The 16,031-nt window shown below is 41.4% G+C and overlaps 1 protein-coding gene across 2 annotated transcripts in view; it reads left to right on the top strand.

Moving 5' to 3' along the window:
• LOC112224133 (monocarboxylate transporter 6) overlaps positions 1 to 16,031 on the top strand; it is a 36,543-nt gene that overhangs the window by 7,852 nt on the left and 12,660 nt on the right. For both annotated transcript variants that reach the window (XM_024387459.2, XM_024387458.2), the window contains exon 2: positions 6,907 to 7,361. In XM_024387459.2, the coding sequence (XP_024243227.1) occupies positions 7,001 to 7,361 (361 nt within the window). In that variant the 5' untranslated portion in view covers positions 6,907 to 7,000. The remainder of the gene's footprint in view (positions 1 to 6,906; positions 7,362 to 16,031) is intronic.

Genomic DNA, 16,031 nt, shown 5'->3' with positions numbered 1-16,031 from the left:
AAGCCCAATGTATGTAGCAACTGCAGATTGATCATTTTAAGTCTGTAAAATGGCATAATGTTTACTTAATCACTTGTTTATGGCATTCTGTGACACTGACCTACTGAACTTTATGCTCCTTTGAATTACTATTTTTGTTTAAATGGATAAATCATTTAACAGTGCACCAGGGGTACTTGTGACTGATTCCTGATATTAAGGGCCTGTTGGAGGATTTCATTCATGAATATGATTGCTGCAGGTGTTAAACATTATTAGTATTTTTATTTAACTGGGCAAGTTGGTTAAGAACAAATTCTTAAAGCATTTATGTAATGATTTTTTTTTTTAAAGCACAAGGTTTCAGAATGGTCATGTTAACTGACGGATATCTCATAGAACAAAATGTGTTAGATCTCCTAAGCCTGTATTAACCTGTGACATTATTTTCGGTATTTATCCACAAACCCTAATCTTTCCCCATTCATGTTGTACAATGGCTAAACAAACCAGGTAACTCATTTCTGGTTTTTAGAACTACAAGTTGGCGAGCTCGCTCTATTGCTTAACACATACAAGTGTTGCTTATGGTTTGACTGTTTCCTGTGCATTGGACACAAAAGGGAGTATCATATTGAAAAGGCAGACATAAAAAATGACAATCATTTACAAAAAGCAAATCAATCACCTCAAGATTGTCTTCCTCAAATTGGGTTTTGACTTTATCCCATAGCCAAAGCTGCTCTGGACTGCGATTTGTGTCTGTCCGTAGATGATGATTTTTCCAGCCTGCAAAAAAGGTTTTGAGGGCTGCTTGGAGGTGTGGGAGAAACAAAGTGTAGACCAGAAGAGGTGCAGTTTGTTTTCAGATGTCAAGCAGTCCATTTTATTCAAGTGTGTGTGTGAAGCAAATAGTAGATACAGGTGACTGCAACCCAGACATCACGCCATAGATGTTCAACTCTGACAAAGTACAGGATTGTTAGCATATCCAATGTATTAATGTTATCTGTAGCACATGGTTTACCTTTTATGTGGCACATCAAATCTCTGACTTCAGAAGCAGGTGTGATCGTAACAAAACGAGGGAAGGGAACATGAAGTAAACATTTCACTTGGAAACAAATGCACCCAAGGACTTTTCCTCATTGTGCAAACACAGGTGGAAGACAGCTAAATCAACAAAGGATGTTGCAAGATGGCTATTAAAAACATTCTATGCATGTTAGAGCGTTGGACTGGTAACCTGGAGGTTGCAAGTTCAAACCCCCGAGCTGACAAGGTACAAATCTGTCATTCTGCCCCTGAACAGGCAGTTAACCCACTGTTCCTTGGCCGTCATTGAAAATAAGAATTTGTTCTTAACTGACTTGCCTAGTTAAATAAATAAATAAATATTTATGTAGAAGTGGTAGGTAGAGTTTTACATTGATGTGATACCTATTTTTTTTGGTTTTGTTATTACTGTCACAGCTGTATTAATGATGATATATGTTTCATTTGTCTGATTAAAAAGACATGCCTTGATTGCACACCGTGGACTGAAAAAGTTTAAAGCCGTTGATGCCCTGTTGTTGGTAGCTGCATCCAAGTACAGAATCTGTATATACCGGTAGACAGAAAACACTCATGGTGTTGATAAATGTAAAATCATGACATTGATGATCATGAAAAAAATAACTAACTATGCTTAGGCTACTACTCTAAACACATCAAATATACATTCTTCAAAGAGTTTTGTAAGGGCTTGCAAATTATAGTATTTGAAATCATATTTCATTGTTCACAAACAGCATGTCTGACTAGACTAGAAGTTGCCCTGGACTGTAACTGTACATCAGATGCATGAATGGACATGTGAATTGGCCTACTACCAGTCTGGAGTCTCTGTTTCTATCGGTTACTCTAAGAGTGCTAGAAGTCTCACCCCAGACCAGAGGAGATAAACAATTGTCCTCTACCCCTCCTTTCCTGTTCTCTCCCTTAGCTCATTAGCGTCGCTATATTTTTTCTTGTTCCTTAATTGTTTGTACGTTTACTTCATTATGCGGCATGCATGTCTTAGCTTGCTTGAAAGTAGCCTATAGCCAAAATCCCATCATAGAAACATGGAGGCAATTGTTTCACAATGATTTACTCATGCGTTCTCCTGTTCTATTGGTTTTCTTTCAACTTTACTCCATTGTCTAGCAGCTAAAGGCATTAAAGGGAATAGGCTTTGTGTGTTTGGACCATGATTGTTTGTTGGTGACGTGGACACCAAGGAACTTGAAGCTCTCAACCAGCTCCACTACAGCCCCATCGATGAGAATGGGGGCATGCTCGGTCCACTTTTCCTGTAGTCCACAATCTTCTCCTTTGTCTTGATCATGTTGAGGGAGAGGTTGTTATCCTGGCACCACACGGCCAGGATAACAACCTCCCTATAAGTTGTCTCATCGTTGTCGGTGATCAGGCCTACCGCTGTTGTGTCGTCGGCAAACTTAATGGTGTTGGAGTCGTGCCTGGCCATGCAGTTATGGGTGAACAGAGAGTACAGGAGGGGACTGACCATGCACCCCTGAGGGGCCCCCGTGTTGAGGATAAACGTGGTAGATGTGTTGTTACCTACCCGTCAGGATGTCTGGGATCCAGTTGCAGAGAGAGGTGTTTAGTCCCAGGGTCCTTCGCTTAGTAATGAGCTTTGAGGGCACTATGGTGTTGAACGCTGAGCTGTAGTCAATGAATAGCATTCTTACGTAGGTGTTCCTTTTGTCCAGGTGGGAAAGGGCAATGTGGAGTGCAATAGAGCTTGCATCATCGGTTGGGGTGGTATGCAAATTGGAGTGGGTCTAGGGTTTCTGGGATGATGGTGTTGACGTGAGCCATGACCAGCCTTTCAAAGCATTTCATGGCTACAGACGTGAGTGCTACGGGGCGGTAGTCCTTTAGGCAGGTTACCTTAGTCCCTGTGCCCAAGAACACTATGGTGGCCTGCTTGTAACATGTTGGTATTAAAAAAGGAGTATACGCAATGCCCTCTGAAAAATAAGTGGGTATAGACTAGGGATGCACCAATTTACATATTTGACCGATATCCGATATTATCCTTGCCAAAAAAACGATACCGATATTTAAAAACTTTGCGTCCGTTTAAGCATTCTAGTACAGTTAAATAGTTCACACACACAGAACTAGCGGTTTAAGGCAATGTATCTCAGTGCAAGAGGCGTCACTACAGTCCCTGGTTCGAATCCAGGCTGTATCACATCCGGCCGTGATTGGGAGTCCTATAGGGCGGTGCACAATTGGCCCAGTGTTGTCCGGGTTTGGCCATCATTGTAAATAAGAATTTGTTCTTAACGGACTTGCCTAGTTAAACAAAGGTTACACACACCACACTGACCAAAAAGTACATTTTGTTTGCATTTACCTATGTCCCCATTACCAGTAAAAGATAATCAAAACCTATTTCTTTCACTTACTTGCTGTTTCGTTGTTCATTTGTTCTGTCTCAACCAGGATTTCATCATACATGTCAAGCTGTGAAGTTTCAGCTATATCTGACTGTGGCCTTTCTTTCCCGGTGCGCACTGTCAGTGTGTCCGTTGAGGGAAAAAAGTATTTGATCCCCTGCTGATTTTGTACATTTGCCCACTGACAAAGAAATGATCAGTCTATAATTTTAATGATAGGTTTATTTGAACAGTGAGAGACAGAATAGCGCATGTCAAAAATGTTATAAATTGATTTGCATTTTAATGAGGGAAATAAGTATTTGACCCCCTCTCAATCAGAAATATTTCTGGCTCCCAGGTGTCTTATACAGGTAATGAGCTGAGATTAGGAGCACACTCTTAAAGGGAGTGCTCCTAATCTCAGTTTGTTAACTGTACAAAAGACACCTGTCCACAGAAGCAATCAATCAGATTCCAAACTCTCCAACATGGCCAAGATCAAAGAGCTCTCCAAGGAGACTGATAATTTCTTTGTCAGTGGGCAAATGTACAAAATCAGCAGGGGATCAAATACTTTTTTCCCTCACTGTATAACATTTCACGTTAATCCTGTTTCTTATCTGCATCAAAGTAGTAGTCCTTGTACCTAGCATTAAGCATGGTGGCGACACAGTAAAGAGGCTCAGAGAGAATGCCACAGAATCGCTTGTTCACAGCCTCGAGTACTTTTGTAAGTTTTAACCCCATGGTCTATGTTGGCAGTTTTGGTGAGCACGCGTTTCAATGCCATGAGAGGGTATCACGTCTGCTGCAGACGCCGTTGATTAGCTTATTTCCCGAGTCAGTTGTTCGAATGGCGCTAGGAATGTGTTCATGTTTCAAACATGTTTTCAAATGCCATTGAAATGGCAGCAGCGGTATGAGGACCAGCACATTCTTGAGCATGCAATGCGGCTTTCCTCAGTATGAAATCCTCGTCCACCCACTGTGCTGTCAGACTCTGCATGCTCATGGGGCTGACTTCGCTGGTCCCAATGTCAGTGATGCCCATAGCAAGTAGCTCATAGATGTGCTTTTCAACAATACTGTGTGACTCTGGTAGGGCAACATCTGAAAAATAGCACCTACTTGGTAGTGTGTACCGGGGCTCAAGGTGCTCGACCAGTCGGTGAAAGCCAACATCATCCATAACCGAGAACGGTTGAGTGTCAAGGGCAATGAATTCCATTATCTTGGCGTTTAATGGATTTCGCCTTTTGCGTTGTCTCGCTGAAATGTTCTTTCTCTTTCAAATGACTGCTTGACTTTAACTTGTTTTGTTGTTGGAAGTGTGCGCTTAGTATTTTTCTGCTTTTGTTCTGTGTAGCGCTTTATTTTTCATGGCATCATTACGTCATCCACCTACGTTATATAGGTATGCACGCCAGCTTTGACATCGGTTTTGCACATCGGCGTAAAACTAAACATCGGGCCGACGTTGGCATTTTTAGCTAATATTGGCCGATTCCGATATGCGTCACCGATATATCGCACATCCCTAGTATAGACGTGACTCAACAAAATTCATAATCCGAGTAATACAGTTTGGCTACCTTTTTCTTAAAAATCCATCAACTCCCCCAAACATGATGACGTTGTACCTTTCAATAAAATAAAACAAGGAGAACTCGCAAAATAATTATTCAATAAAACAGTTTAATATGCTCAATATCTTATCAAAAAAGCATGTACCAGGAAAAAAAAAAAATCAGGTTACCTGATTAGTTTATGATTGGTGTCCGTGTGTACCAAGGAAAGGGGGCTTTGCACTGAATAACTTTGTCGCACCACACATCCAAGCCTGGCAAGGTGAGACAGGATCTCAGCTGCATCCACATGATGTATTGACACTCTCAATCTCCACCACTGAACATGGAAGCCCATTGACACCAACTGTCCCTTGACCATATGATAGCCAGCATTTGGCATCTGGGATTTGATGGTTGTCAGTGTTGTTGAGCTCTTCATCACAAATAGTACTGTATAACCCCCACAGGTAAACCATAATTCATGTCTTCTAAATATGGTACACTTGGAGACCCCCAATAACTCTGCAATGCATGGTACCGGAAGTTTTGAGCATATTCTTCACTTCTCTTTGAATGACAAGTTGTGGGCTGCCTGTTACCCCAACAACTGCCTCAAACTGAATTGATGTCGTTGGGCGAGCCTCAATTTCAGCTTTGACAAGATTTGATTAATCTCTCAATGTCTCTGTGATCATTGGAGGAAAATCAACCTGATCGGCAAAGGATTCAATGAGGATATGCTCATTATTGAACAGCAATTCCAGGTAATCCAGATCCAAGGGTTGTATGATGGCTTGCTGCAACCTGGACTGCAACCTCTCCAGGAGCTGGTCTTTCAGAATGTTCTGACAATTAGAAAAACACAATTAGCTAAGCATACAGTTCACTTATGTTTTTGTCCATCAAATATTTACCCATGTATTCTTGAATAATGTCTTAGAAATGCCTACTGCCTCTAATGGACTGTTTCACTCTATTGCTTAAGTGTTGCTGTATACAGGTTGCATGGCTGTAATGTGCAGTAGGTAGTTAGCTAGCTCGCTAAAACCAAGATGACACAACAGATGAAACCAAGATGCCACAAGTGTTGCTGAAATGATTACAGCTCTATGGATGCCAATGTGCTGTAAATTGGCTTGCTATCTTTAGTTAACGGTATCTGGCTAACCAATGCATGGATGAACTTGGGGGGGGGGGGACTTCAATTTGATGATGATTTTGAAAACCAGTCACGAACGTTAGCTACCCAATGCATCTGAATTCACACAGTGTTAATTTACCCTAGGTACGGGAACTACAAACCTAGCTACGGGTAGTTGGCTAGCCAATGCATGAATGCACGTGGGGGGTGTAATTAACGTTATAGCGATGAACAAGATCATAACATCACTTCATACAAACTGTGAAAGCAAACTTCATAGAACTCGCCTCCCGTCTTCCTCCATCACATCATGTCGTCCAGGTCAGATCTGGTTGTTGCTTGGGATTTGATCGATGGAACAATCCAGACAATATTGGTTTTGACAGAGGGAACTGATTGGTCAGGATTTAAAGATTCTGCCCTCAATTTTCAAAACACTTTTCCTTCCTTACAAATGTAGGACTCTCTTTGTGCGTCACGGTGACATAACTCAAGAGTGTGCGCAGATTCAATCTTTAAGTGTATTTTTAATTCATCGCAGAATATTAATTGTCATAAATGGAATTGTAATAATTCTGGAAATAAATTATCCTTGCAAAATTTATGAAATGTGTTCAAGTAAAAAGTTTGCGATAGTTGTTACATTTATTCACAAATCATGATACAAGCTTGCAAAATTGAAATTACACATTTGCAAATCGTAATTGCAACCACAAAATTAAAATTAAAAACTCATAGTTCTGTCATCATTATAATCTCATACCCCTCTCCCCATTCATAGGTGAGAAGGAGAGACATGGTGAGATGGAATATACTAGTGAGTGTCATCCACCCTGGCAAACTACTAGGGCATTGCCTCAGCATCTGAGAAGAATATGAACCGGAGGAATGGCAACAAGATGGCAGGGGACTGTGACAGCTTTCAGATGGAGAGCAAGGCCCCGGAGCAGGCACCCAGCATGGAGCAGAAGAATGGCGAGATCATGGACTCTGAGGAGGTGGAGAATGGCAAATCTGAACCCATAAACCCACTGGCTATGGATGGGACCGTCACTGCACCTGATGGGGGTTGGGGCTGGGTGGTGCTGGTGGCCACCATCCTGGTGCTCGCCTTGACTCTGGCCTTCCCCTCCTGCATGGGCATCTTCTACACGGACCTACAAACAGAGTTCCAGGCCAGCAACCAAGAGACCTCCTGGGTGCCTTCTATAATGACATCAGTGCTTCATGCTGGAGGTATTGTAGTCGAGTCACATCCTAGTTTCCATAGATTTCCTTAAGAATTTAAGTAGGATTTTTTTCAGGGTTCTTTTTGCAGTGACACATTCATATACAGTGAGGCAAAAATGTATTTAGTCAGCCACCAATTGTGCAAGTTCTCACACTTAAAAAGATGAGAGAGGCCTTCAACTATGACTATGACAGACAAAATGAGAAAAAAAATCCAGAAAATGACATTGTAGGATTTTTTATTAATTTATTTGCAAATTATGGTGGAAAATAAGTATTTGGTCACCTACAAAACAAGCAAGATTTCTGGCTCTCACAGACCTGTAACTTCTTCTTTAAGAGGCTCCTTTGTCCTCCACTCGTTACCTGTATTAATGGCACCTGTTTGAACTTGTTATCAGTATAAAAGACACCTGTCCACAACCTCAAACAGTCACACTCCAAACTCCACTATGAGCTAAGAGCTGTCAAAGGACACCAGAAACAAAATTGTAGACCTGCACCAGGCTGGGAAGACTGAATCTGCAATAGGTAAGCAGCTTGGTTTGAAGAAATCAACTGTGGGAGCAATTATTAGGAAATGGAAGACATACAAGACCACTGATAATCTCCCTCGATCTGGGGCTCCACGCAAGATCTCACCCCGTGGGGTTAAAATGATCACAAGAACGGTGAGCAAAAATCCCAGAACCACACGGGGGGACCTAGTGAATGACCTGCAGAGAGCTGGGACCAAAGTAACAAAGCCTACCATCAGTAACACACTACGCCGCCAGGGACTCAAATCCTGCAGTGCCAGGCGTGTCCCCCTGCTTAAGCCAGTACATGTCCAGGCCCGTCTGAAGTTTGATAGAGAGCATTTGGATGATCCAGAAGAAGATTGGGAGAATGTCATATGGTCAGATGAAACCAAAATGTAACTTTTTGGTTAAAAACTCAACTCGTCGTGTTTGGAGGACAAAGAATGCTGAGTTGCATCCAAAGAACACCATACCTACTATGAAGCATGGGGGTGGAAACATGCTTTGGGGCTGTTTTTCTGCAAAGGGACCAGGACGACTGATCCGTGTAAAGGAAAGAATGAATGGGGCCATGTATCGTGAGATTTTGAGTGAAAACCTCCTTCCATCAGCAAAGGCATTGAAGATGAAACGTGGCTGGGTCTTTCAGCATGACAATGATCCCAAACACACCACCCGGGCAACGGAGGATTGGCTTCGTAAGAAGCATTTCAAGGTCCTGGAGTGGCCTAGCCAGTCTCCAGATCTCAACCCCATAGAAAATCTTTGGAGGGAGTTGAAAGTCTGTGTTGCCCAGCAACAGCCCCAAAACATCACTGCTCTAGAGGAGATCTGCATGGAGGAATGGGCCAAAATACCAGCAACAGTGTGTGAAAACCTCGAAGACTTACAGAAAACGTTTGACCTCTGTCATTGCCAACAAAGGGTATATAACAAAGTATTGAGAAACTTTTGTTATTGACCAAATACTTAATTTCCACCATAATTTGCAAATGAATTCATAAAAAATCCTACAATGTGATTTTCTGGATTTGTTTCCCTCATTTTGTCTGTCATAGTTGAAGTGTACCTATGATGAAAATTACAGGCCTCATCTTTTTAAGTGGGAGAACATGCACAATTGGTGGCTGACTCAATACTTTTTTGCCCCATTGTATGCTTGCAGAGAAATGTGCTCAAAGTAAGTTCAATGATCACTGACAGTAAGTGTAGTACAGTATAAGACACTTAATGTAGGTGTTTCAGTGGCCGAGCCAGTCTATACATGGTACAGACGTCCTTCCATTTAAAACACTTAAAGCAGAACTTCTAAACCACTCAGCAGACTAGCAGTTCAAAGAGACTCTAAAGGTCCTAAACAGTCATTCTGATTCCCATGTAAAGTTTCCATTTGTGCCTAAAATATCACCCATATTAATGCTATTTTTTTGGTTAAAATTAACTTATCTCATGGCTAACTACCAGGAAGTTTGAAAAGACAGGCTGAGTGGGCATGGAGCTTATATTCATGAGCTCGCCTTGACTGACATTTGTTTGAAATGCCTATGTGAAGAAACTTCAATGCAGTGAGCAGTTTTGCAGTAAAATCATCTCAAGCTAATTTCTTGTCTCTTCTGATGCGGTTCCCAGCAGCACTGACGGATGTGTTGACATGCCAATTGCTTCAGAGTTTTGAACGACCCTTCCCCCATTTGTTCCATGCTGGCCGTTGACCTAGCCAGCCATTAACTAGCTGACACCAGACACAGAGGAGACATATAAGTATCTTTGCCATAGATGAATAGTGTAAACTGTTACAGTCAAATTCTGGCATCATTACAATTGCTATCTAGCTATATAAACCATACCCCTCCGCAATCACGCATTCTCCGATGTTGGTTACAAGACGGTACTTATTTAAATTAGGTAAGAGAATATCATGTAACCATTGGTGTATTGGAAGAGATGGCGAATGCACACTGTCAAAAATAAATACAAAATGTAGGCTTAAACACAAAAGGTGTTTATTAATAAAACATCATGGTGCCCAAAAAAATCATAAATGAAAGGTAAAAACAAAACACACGTTTCGGCTTTAGGTCATCATCAGTGTGAATGTCGGCACACATATTTGGCTTCTATTTCAAGGATAATTGCATGTCACATGATCAAGCAAGAATACACATAACATCTATGAGTTAGTGCCTAGTAGAATAGAATGCATGACATAGATTATATACTAAAGCGGACAGAGATATCATCAATTATTGCTTTTACATATACTATGTGAACATTTCCTCAGAATAAATAACACAGGATTGTAAGAGTAGGGAGCTAGAGATACCACTAGATAGCGGTATCGAACACCAAGAACAGGCAATATACTGTATATGACATTAGAAGAGCTGCATGTGAGGAAGTGTTTGATAAGGTAATAAACATCTTTATTTTGCATTTACGCCTCAGTTTTGGATTTATAATTTTTTTTTGACAGTGTATGGGTCCCCCATCTCTTCCAGTATTCTTATTTGGACTCCTACGCACCTGGAACAGACACTATTTAGTAGTAAGAACCTTTAAAAGAGCGCAGAATGCCTCTTACCATTAGTGTATTAAAATGAGACTTAGGGTGATGTCACTTTATCCTCATAATAATCCTGCTTGCTGAATCCAGTTGTTTGCCACGGGGGAGGGGACCAATAACTTTATGATCAAACTTTGTCAATGTAGAGGCAGTAGTAATTTTTCATACTTTGGTCATCATACTCTGACCTGGTTTCATCAAAATATCATCACATTTCATGGAAAACATGCTTTTGATTGTTCATGACCTTTAAGACCAAGGTGGAGTGTTTGTCCATCAGGAAATATTATATCAGACCATATGGATGATTTTCTTTCCAATATCTCGTATTTGCAGTATTCGTTAGCGAGACAGAGTGGGGTAGCTGATAAATGTGTTTTTATGAGATGTCACTTTGTGTATTTGTTTCACTCTTGAACGACACTGAACAAAAATTATAAATGCAACATGCAATTTCAACGAGTTTAATGAATTACAGTTCATATAAGGAAATCAGTCAATATAAATAAATAAATTGGGCTCTAATCTATGGATTTCACATGACTGGGCAGGGGTGCAGCCATGGGTGGGCCTGGAATGGCATAGGCCTACCCACTTGGGAGCCAGGCCTACCCACTTGGGAGCCAGGCCCACCCATTGGGGAGCCAGGGCCCAACCAATCAGAATGAGATTTTTTCCCCACAAAAGGGCTATATTAAAGACAGAAACACTCCTCAGCACCCCTCCCCCATTCAAACGATCCCGCAGGTGAAGTAGCCGGATGTGGAGGTCCTGGGCTGGCGTGGTTACATATGGTCTGTGGTTGTGAGGCGGGTTGGACGTACTGCCAAATTCTCTAAAACGAAATAAACATTAAATTCTCTGACAACATCTCTGATGGGCATTCCTGCAGTCAGCATGCCAATTGCACACTCCCTGAAAACTTGAAACATCTGTGGCATTGTGTGACAAAACTGCCCATTTTAAAGTGGTATTTTATTGTCCCCAGCACAAGGTGCACCTGTGTAATGACCATGCCATTTAATCAGCTTCTTGATATGCCACACCTGTCAGGTGGATGGATTATCAAATGTAAAGGAGAAATGCTCACGAACAGGGATTTAAGCAAATTTGTGCATAAGGAAAATTTCTAGGATGTTTCATTTCAGCTCATGAAACATGGGACCAACACTTTACATGTTGTTTATATTTTTGTTTGATTTACAGTGAGTGCAGAGGTTTGCGGTCTCAAAGTGACTAGTCAGATCAGACACAGTCTTGTATAACTAACCTTGTGGGGACACACAATTCAGTCCCATTCAAAATCCTATTTTCCCTAACCTATAAACCTAACCCGTACTTTAACCAAAACCTAACTTTAACCCTAAACTTAATTCAAATGTTATCCTTAACCCCCTAGAAAGAGCATTTGTGGGGACGAACAAAGTGTCACCAGTTGGTGACAAATTTTTGTTGGTTTACTATTCTTGTGGGGACTTCTGGTCCCCACAAGTATAGTTAAACACGGCTGCACACACAAAACCCATGGAAGTGTGTATGAGAGTCAACACAGCCCCTGTTTGTTTATTTGATAAGGGAGATTAAGGGATTGTGTTTCACCCTTACACACCAATGATGTGTAGCGCCACATGAGCTGCCTTCCTTTGTTCAGTCACAGGGGGTCGGTCTGTTTCTGTGTGGATTTCAAGCCCTTAACATCTGGAAGTGTGTGTGTGTGTGTCAACTGCTTCAAAGCAACAACAAAGAATCGCCAGCATTTACTTAAGTTGCTGAGTTAGAAGATTAACTTCTGAGCAATGTGTGGAGAAATCAGTAAACTGGTGGGCATTTCCATCGAAAAGGACCCATGAGCACCAACATGGAGCATATCAAATTAGGTGTCCAATGAAAGTTATATTTTGGGGAATTGAAGGCATAGATACAGTTGAAGTTGGAAGTTTACATACACCTTAGCCAAATACGTTTAAACTCAGTTTTTCACAATTGTCCCTGTCTTAAGTCAGTTAGGGTCACCACTTTATTTTAAGAATGTGAAATCTCAGAATAAGAGTAGAGAGAATGATTTCTCAGATAGAGTTCAGTGTGTCAAATCGGAGGGCCTGTTGTCCAGACCTCTGGCAGTCTCTATGGGGGTGCCACAGGGTTCAATTCTCGGGCCGACTCTTTTCTCTGTATATATCAATGATGTCGCTCTTACTGCTGGTAATTCTCTGATCCACCTCTATGCAGACGACACCATTCTGTATATATCTGGCACTTCTTTGGACACTGCTAACAAACCTACAAACAAGCTTACACCACTCCTTCCGTGGCCTCCAACTGCTTTTAAATGCTAGTAAAACTAAGTGCATTCAACCGATTGCTGCCCGCACCCCCACGCCTGACTAACATCACTACTCTAGACGGTTCTGACCTAGAATATGTGGACAATTATAAGTACCTAGGTGTCTGGTTAGACTGTACTCTCTCCTTCCAGACTCACATTAAGCATCTCCAATCTAAAATTAAATCTAGAATTTGCTTCCTATTTCGCAACAAAGCTTCCTCGACTCATGACGCCAAACATACCATCATAAAATGTACTATCCTACTGATCCTTGACTTCTGCGATGTCATTTACAAAATACCCCCCAACACTCTACTCAGCAAATTGTATGTAGTCTATCACAGTGCCATCCGTTTTGTCACCAAAGCCCCATATACTACCCACCTCTGCGACCTGTATGCTATCGTTGGCTGGCCCTCGCTACATATTCGTCACCAAACCCAATGGCTCCAGGTCATCTATAAGTCTTTGATTAGGTAAAGCCCCACCTTATCTCAGCTCACTGGTCACCATAGCAACACCCACAAATAGCACGTGCTCCAGCAGGTATATTCCACTGGTCATCCCCAAAGCCAACACTTACAGTGGGGCAAAAAAGTATTTAGTCAGCCACCAATTGTGCAAGTTCTCCCACTTAAAAATATGAGAGAGGCCTGTAATTTTCATCATAGGTACACTTCAACTATGACAGACAAAATGAGAAAAAAAATCCAGAAAATCACATTGTAGGATTTTTTTATTAATTTATTTGCAAATTATGGTGGAAAATAACGTTTTCTGTAAGTCTAAGGTTTTCACACACTTTTGCTGGTATTTTGGCCCATTCCTCCATGCAGATCTCCTCTAGAGCAGTGATGTTTTGGGGCTGTTGCTGGGCAACACGGACTTTCACTCAAAATCTCACGATACATGGCCCCATTCATTCTTTCCTTTACACGGATCAGTCGTCCTGGTCCCTTTGCAGAAAAACAGCCCCAAAGCATGATGTTTCCACCCCCATGCTTCACAGTAGGTATGATGTTCTTTGGATGCAACTCGGCATCCTTTGTCCTCCAAACACGACAAGTTGAGTTTTGACTAAAAAGTTCTATTTTGGTTTCATCTGACCATATGACATTCTCCCAATCTTCTTCTGGATCATCCAAATGCTCTCTAGCAAACTTCAGACCGGCCTGGACATGTACTGGCTTAAGCAGGGGGACACGTCTGGCACTGCAGGATTTGAGTCCCTGGCGGCGTAGTGTGTTACTGATGGGAGGCTTTGTTACTTTGGTCCCAGCTCTCTGCAGCTCATTCACTAGGTCCCCCTGTGTGGTTCTGGGGTTTTTGCTCACCGTTCTTGTGATCATTTTGATCCCACGGGGTGAGATCTTGCGTGGAGCCCCAGATCGAGGGAGATTATCAGTGGTCTTGTATGTCTTCCATTTCCTAATAATTGCTCCCACAGTTGATTTCTTCAAACCAAGCTGCTTACCTACTGTAGATTCAGTCTTCCCAGCCTGGTGCAGGTCTACAATTTTGTTTCTGGTGTCTTTTGACAGCTCTTAGCTCATAGTGGAGTTTGGAGTGTGACTGTTTGAGGTTGTGGACAGGTGTCTTTTATACTGATAACAAGTTCAAACAGGTGCCATTAATACAGGTAACGAGTGGAGGACAGATGAGCCTCTTAAAGAAGAAGTTACAGGTCTGTGAGAGCCAGAAATCTTGTTTTGTAGGTGACCAAATACTTATTTTCCACCATTTGATAATAAATACATTAAAAATCCTACAATGTGATTTTCTGGATTTTTTTCCTCATTTTGTCTGTCATAGTTGAAGTGTACCTATGATGACAATTACAGGCCTCTCTCATATTTTTAAGTGGGAGAACTTGCACAATTGGTGGCTGAATAAATACTTTTTTGCCCCACTGTACTTTGGCTGCCTTTCCTTCAAGTTCTCTGCTGCCAATGACTGGAACGAATTAGAAAAATCTCTGAAGCTCGAGTCTTATCTTCCTCTCTAACTTTAAGCATCAGCTGTCAGAGCAGCTTACCGATCACTGTACCTGTACACAGCCAATCTGTAAATAGCACACCCAACTACCTCATCTCCATATTATTACTTACCCTCTTGCTCTTTTGCACCCCAGTATCTCTACTTGCACACTCATCATCTGTACATCTATCACTCCAGTATTAATGCTAAATTGTAATTATTTTTTGCCTCTATGGCCTATTTATTGCCTACTTCCCTACTCTTCTACATTTGCCAACATTGTACATCGATTTTTCTATTTTTCTTTTCTTTTGTGTTATTGACTGTACGTTTGTTTGTGTAACTCTGTTGTTGTTTTTGTCGCACTGCTTTGCTTTATTTTGGCCAGGTCGCAGTTGTAAATGAGAACTTGTTCTCAACTGGACTACCTGGTTAAATAAAGGGGAAATAAAAAATAAATAAATAACATTTATTTCAGATTTGATTTCTTTCATCACATTCCCAGTGGGTCAGAATTTTACATACACTCAATTAGTATTTGGTAGCATTGCCTTTAAATTGTTTAACTTGGATCAAACGTTTTGGGTAGCCTTCTACAAGCTTCCCACAATAAGTTGGGTGAATTTTGGCCCATTCCTCCTGACAGAGCTGGTGTAACTGAGTCAGGTTTGTAGGCCTCCTTGCTCGCACACGCTTTTTCAGTTCTGCCTTAATTTTCTATACAATTGAGGTCAGGGCTTTGTGATGGCCACTCCAATAGCTTGACTTTGTTGTCCTTAAGCCATTTTGCAACAACTGTGGAAGTATGCTTTGGGTCATTGTCCGTTTGGAAGACCCATTTGCGACCAAGCTTTAACTTCCTGACTTATGTCTTGAGATGTTGCTTCAATATATCCAAATAAATTTCCTCCCTCATGATGCCACCTATTTTGTGAAGTGCACCAGTCCCACCTGCAGCAAAGCACCCCCACAACATGATGCTGCCACCCCCGTGCTTCACGGTTGAGATGGTGTTCTTTAGCGTGCAAGCCTCAAATGCAAGACTCAAATGATGTCAATTAGCCTAACAGAAGCTTCTAAAGCCATTACATAATTTTCTGGAATTTTCCAAGCTGTTTAAAAGGCACAGTCAACTTAGTGTATATAAACTTCTGACCCACTGCAATTGTGATTCAGTGAATTACAGTGGGCTCCAAAATTACAATACTTAAAAATATATAAACAATATAATTATAGACAAACTCGAAATACTTTACTTTATTAAAGTTTCAATGGAACCCACCAAAATC

This window comes from Oncorhynchus tshawytscha, linkage group LG25, assembly GCF_018296145.1.
Source record: "Oncorhynchus tshawytscha isolate Ot180627B linkage group LG25, Otsh_v2.0, whole genome shotgun sequence".
Lineage (NCBI taxonomy): Eukaryota > Metazoa > Chordata > Actinopteri > Salmoniformes > Salmonidae > Oncorhynchus > Oncorhynchus tshawytscha.
This window is presented reverse-complemented; position numbering and strand designations above follow the sequence as displayed.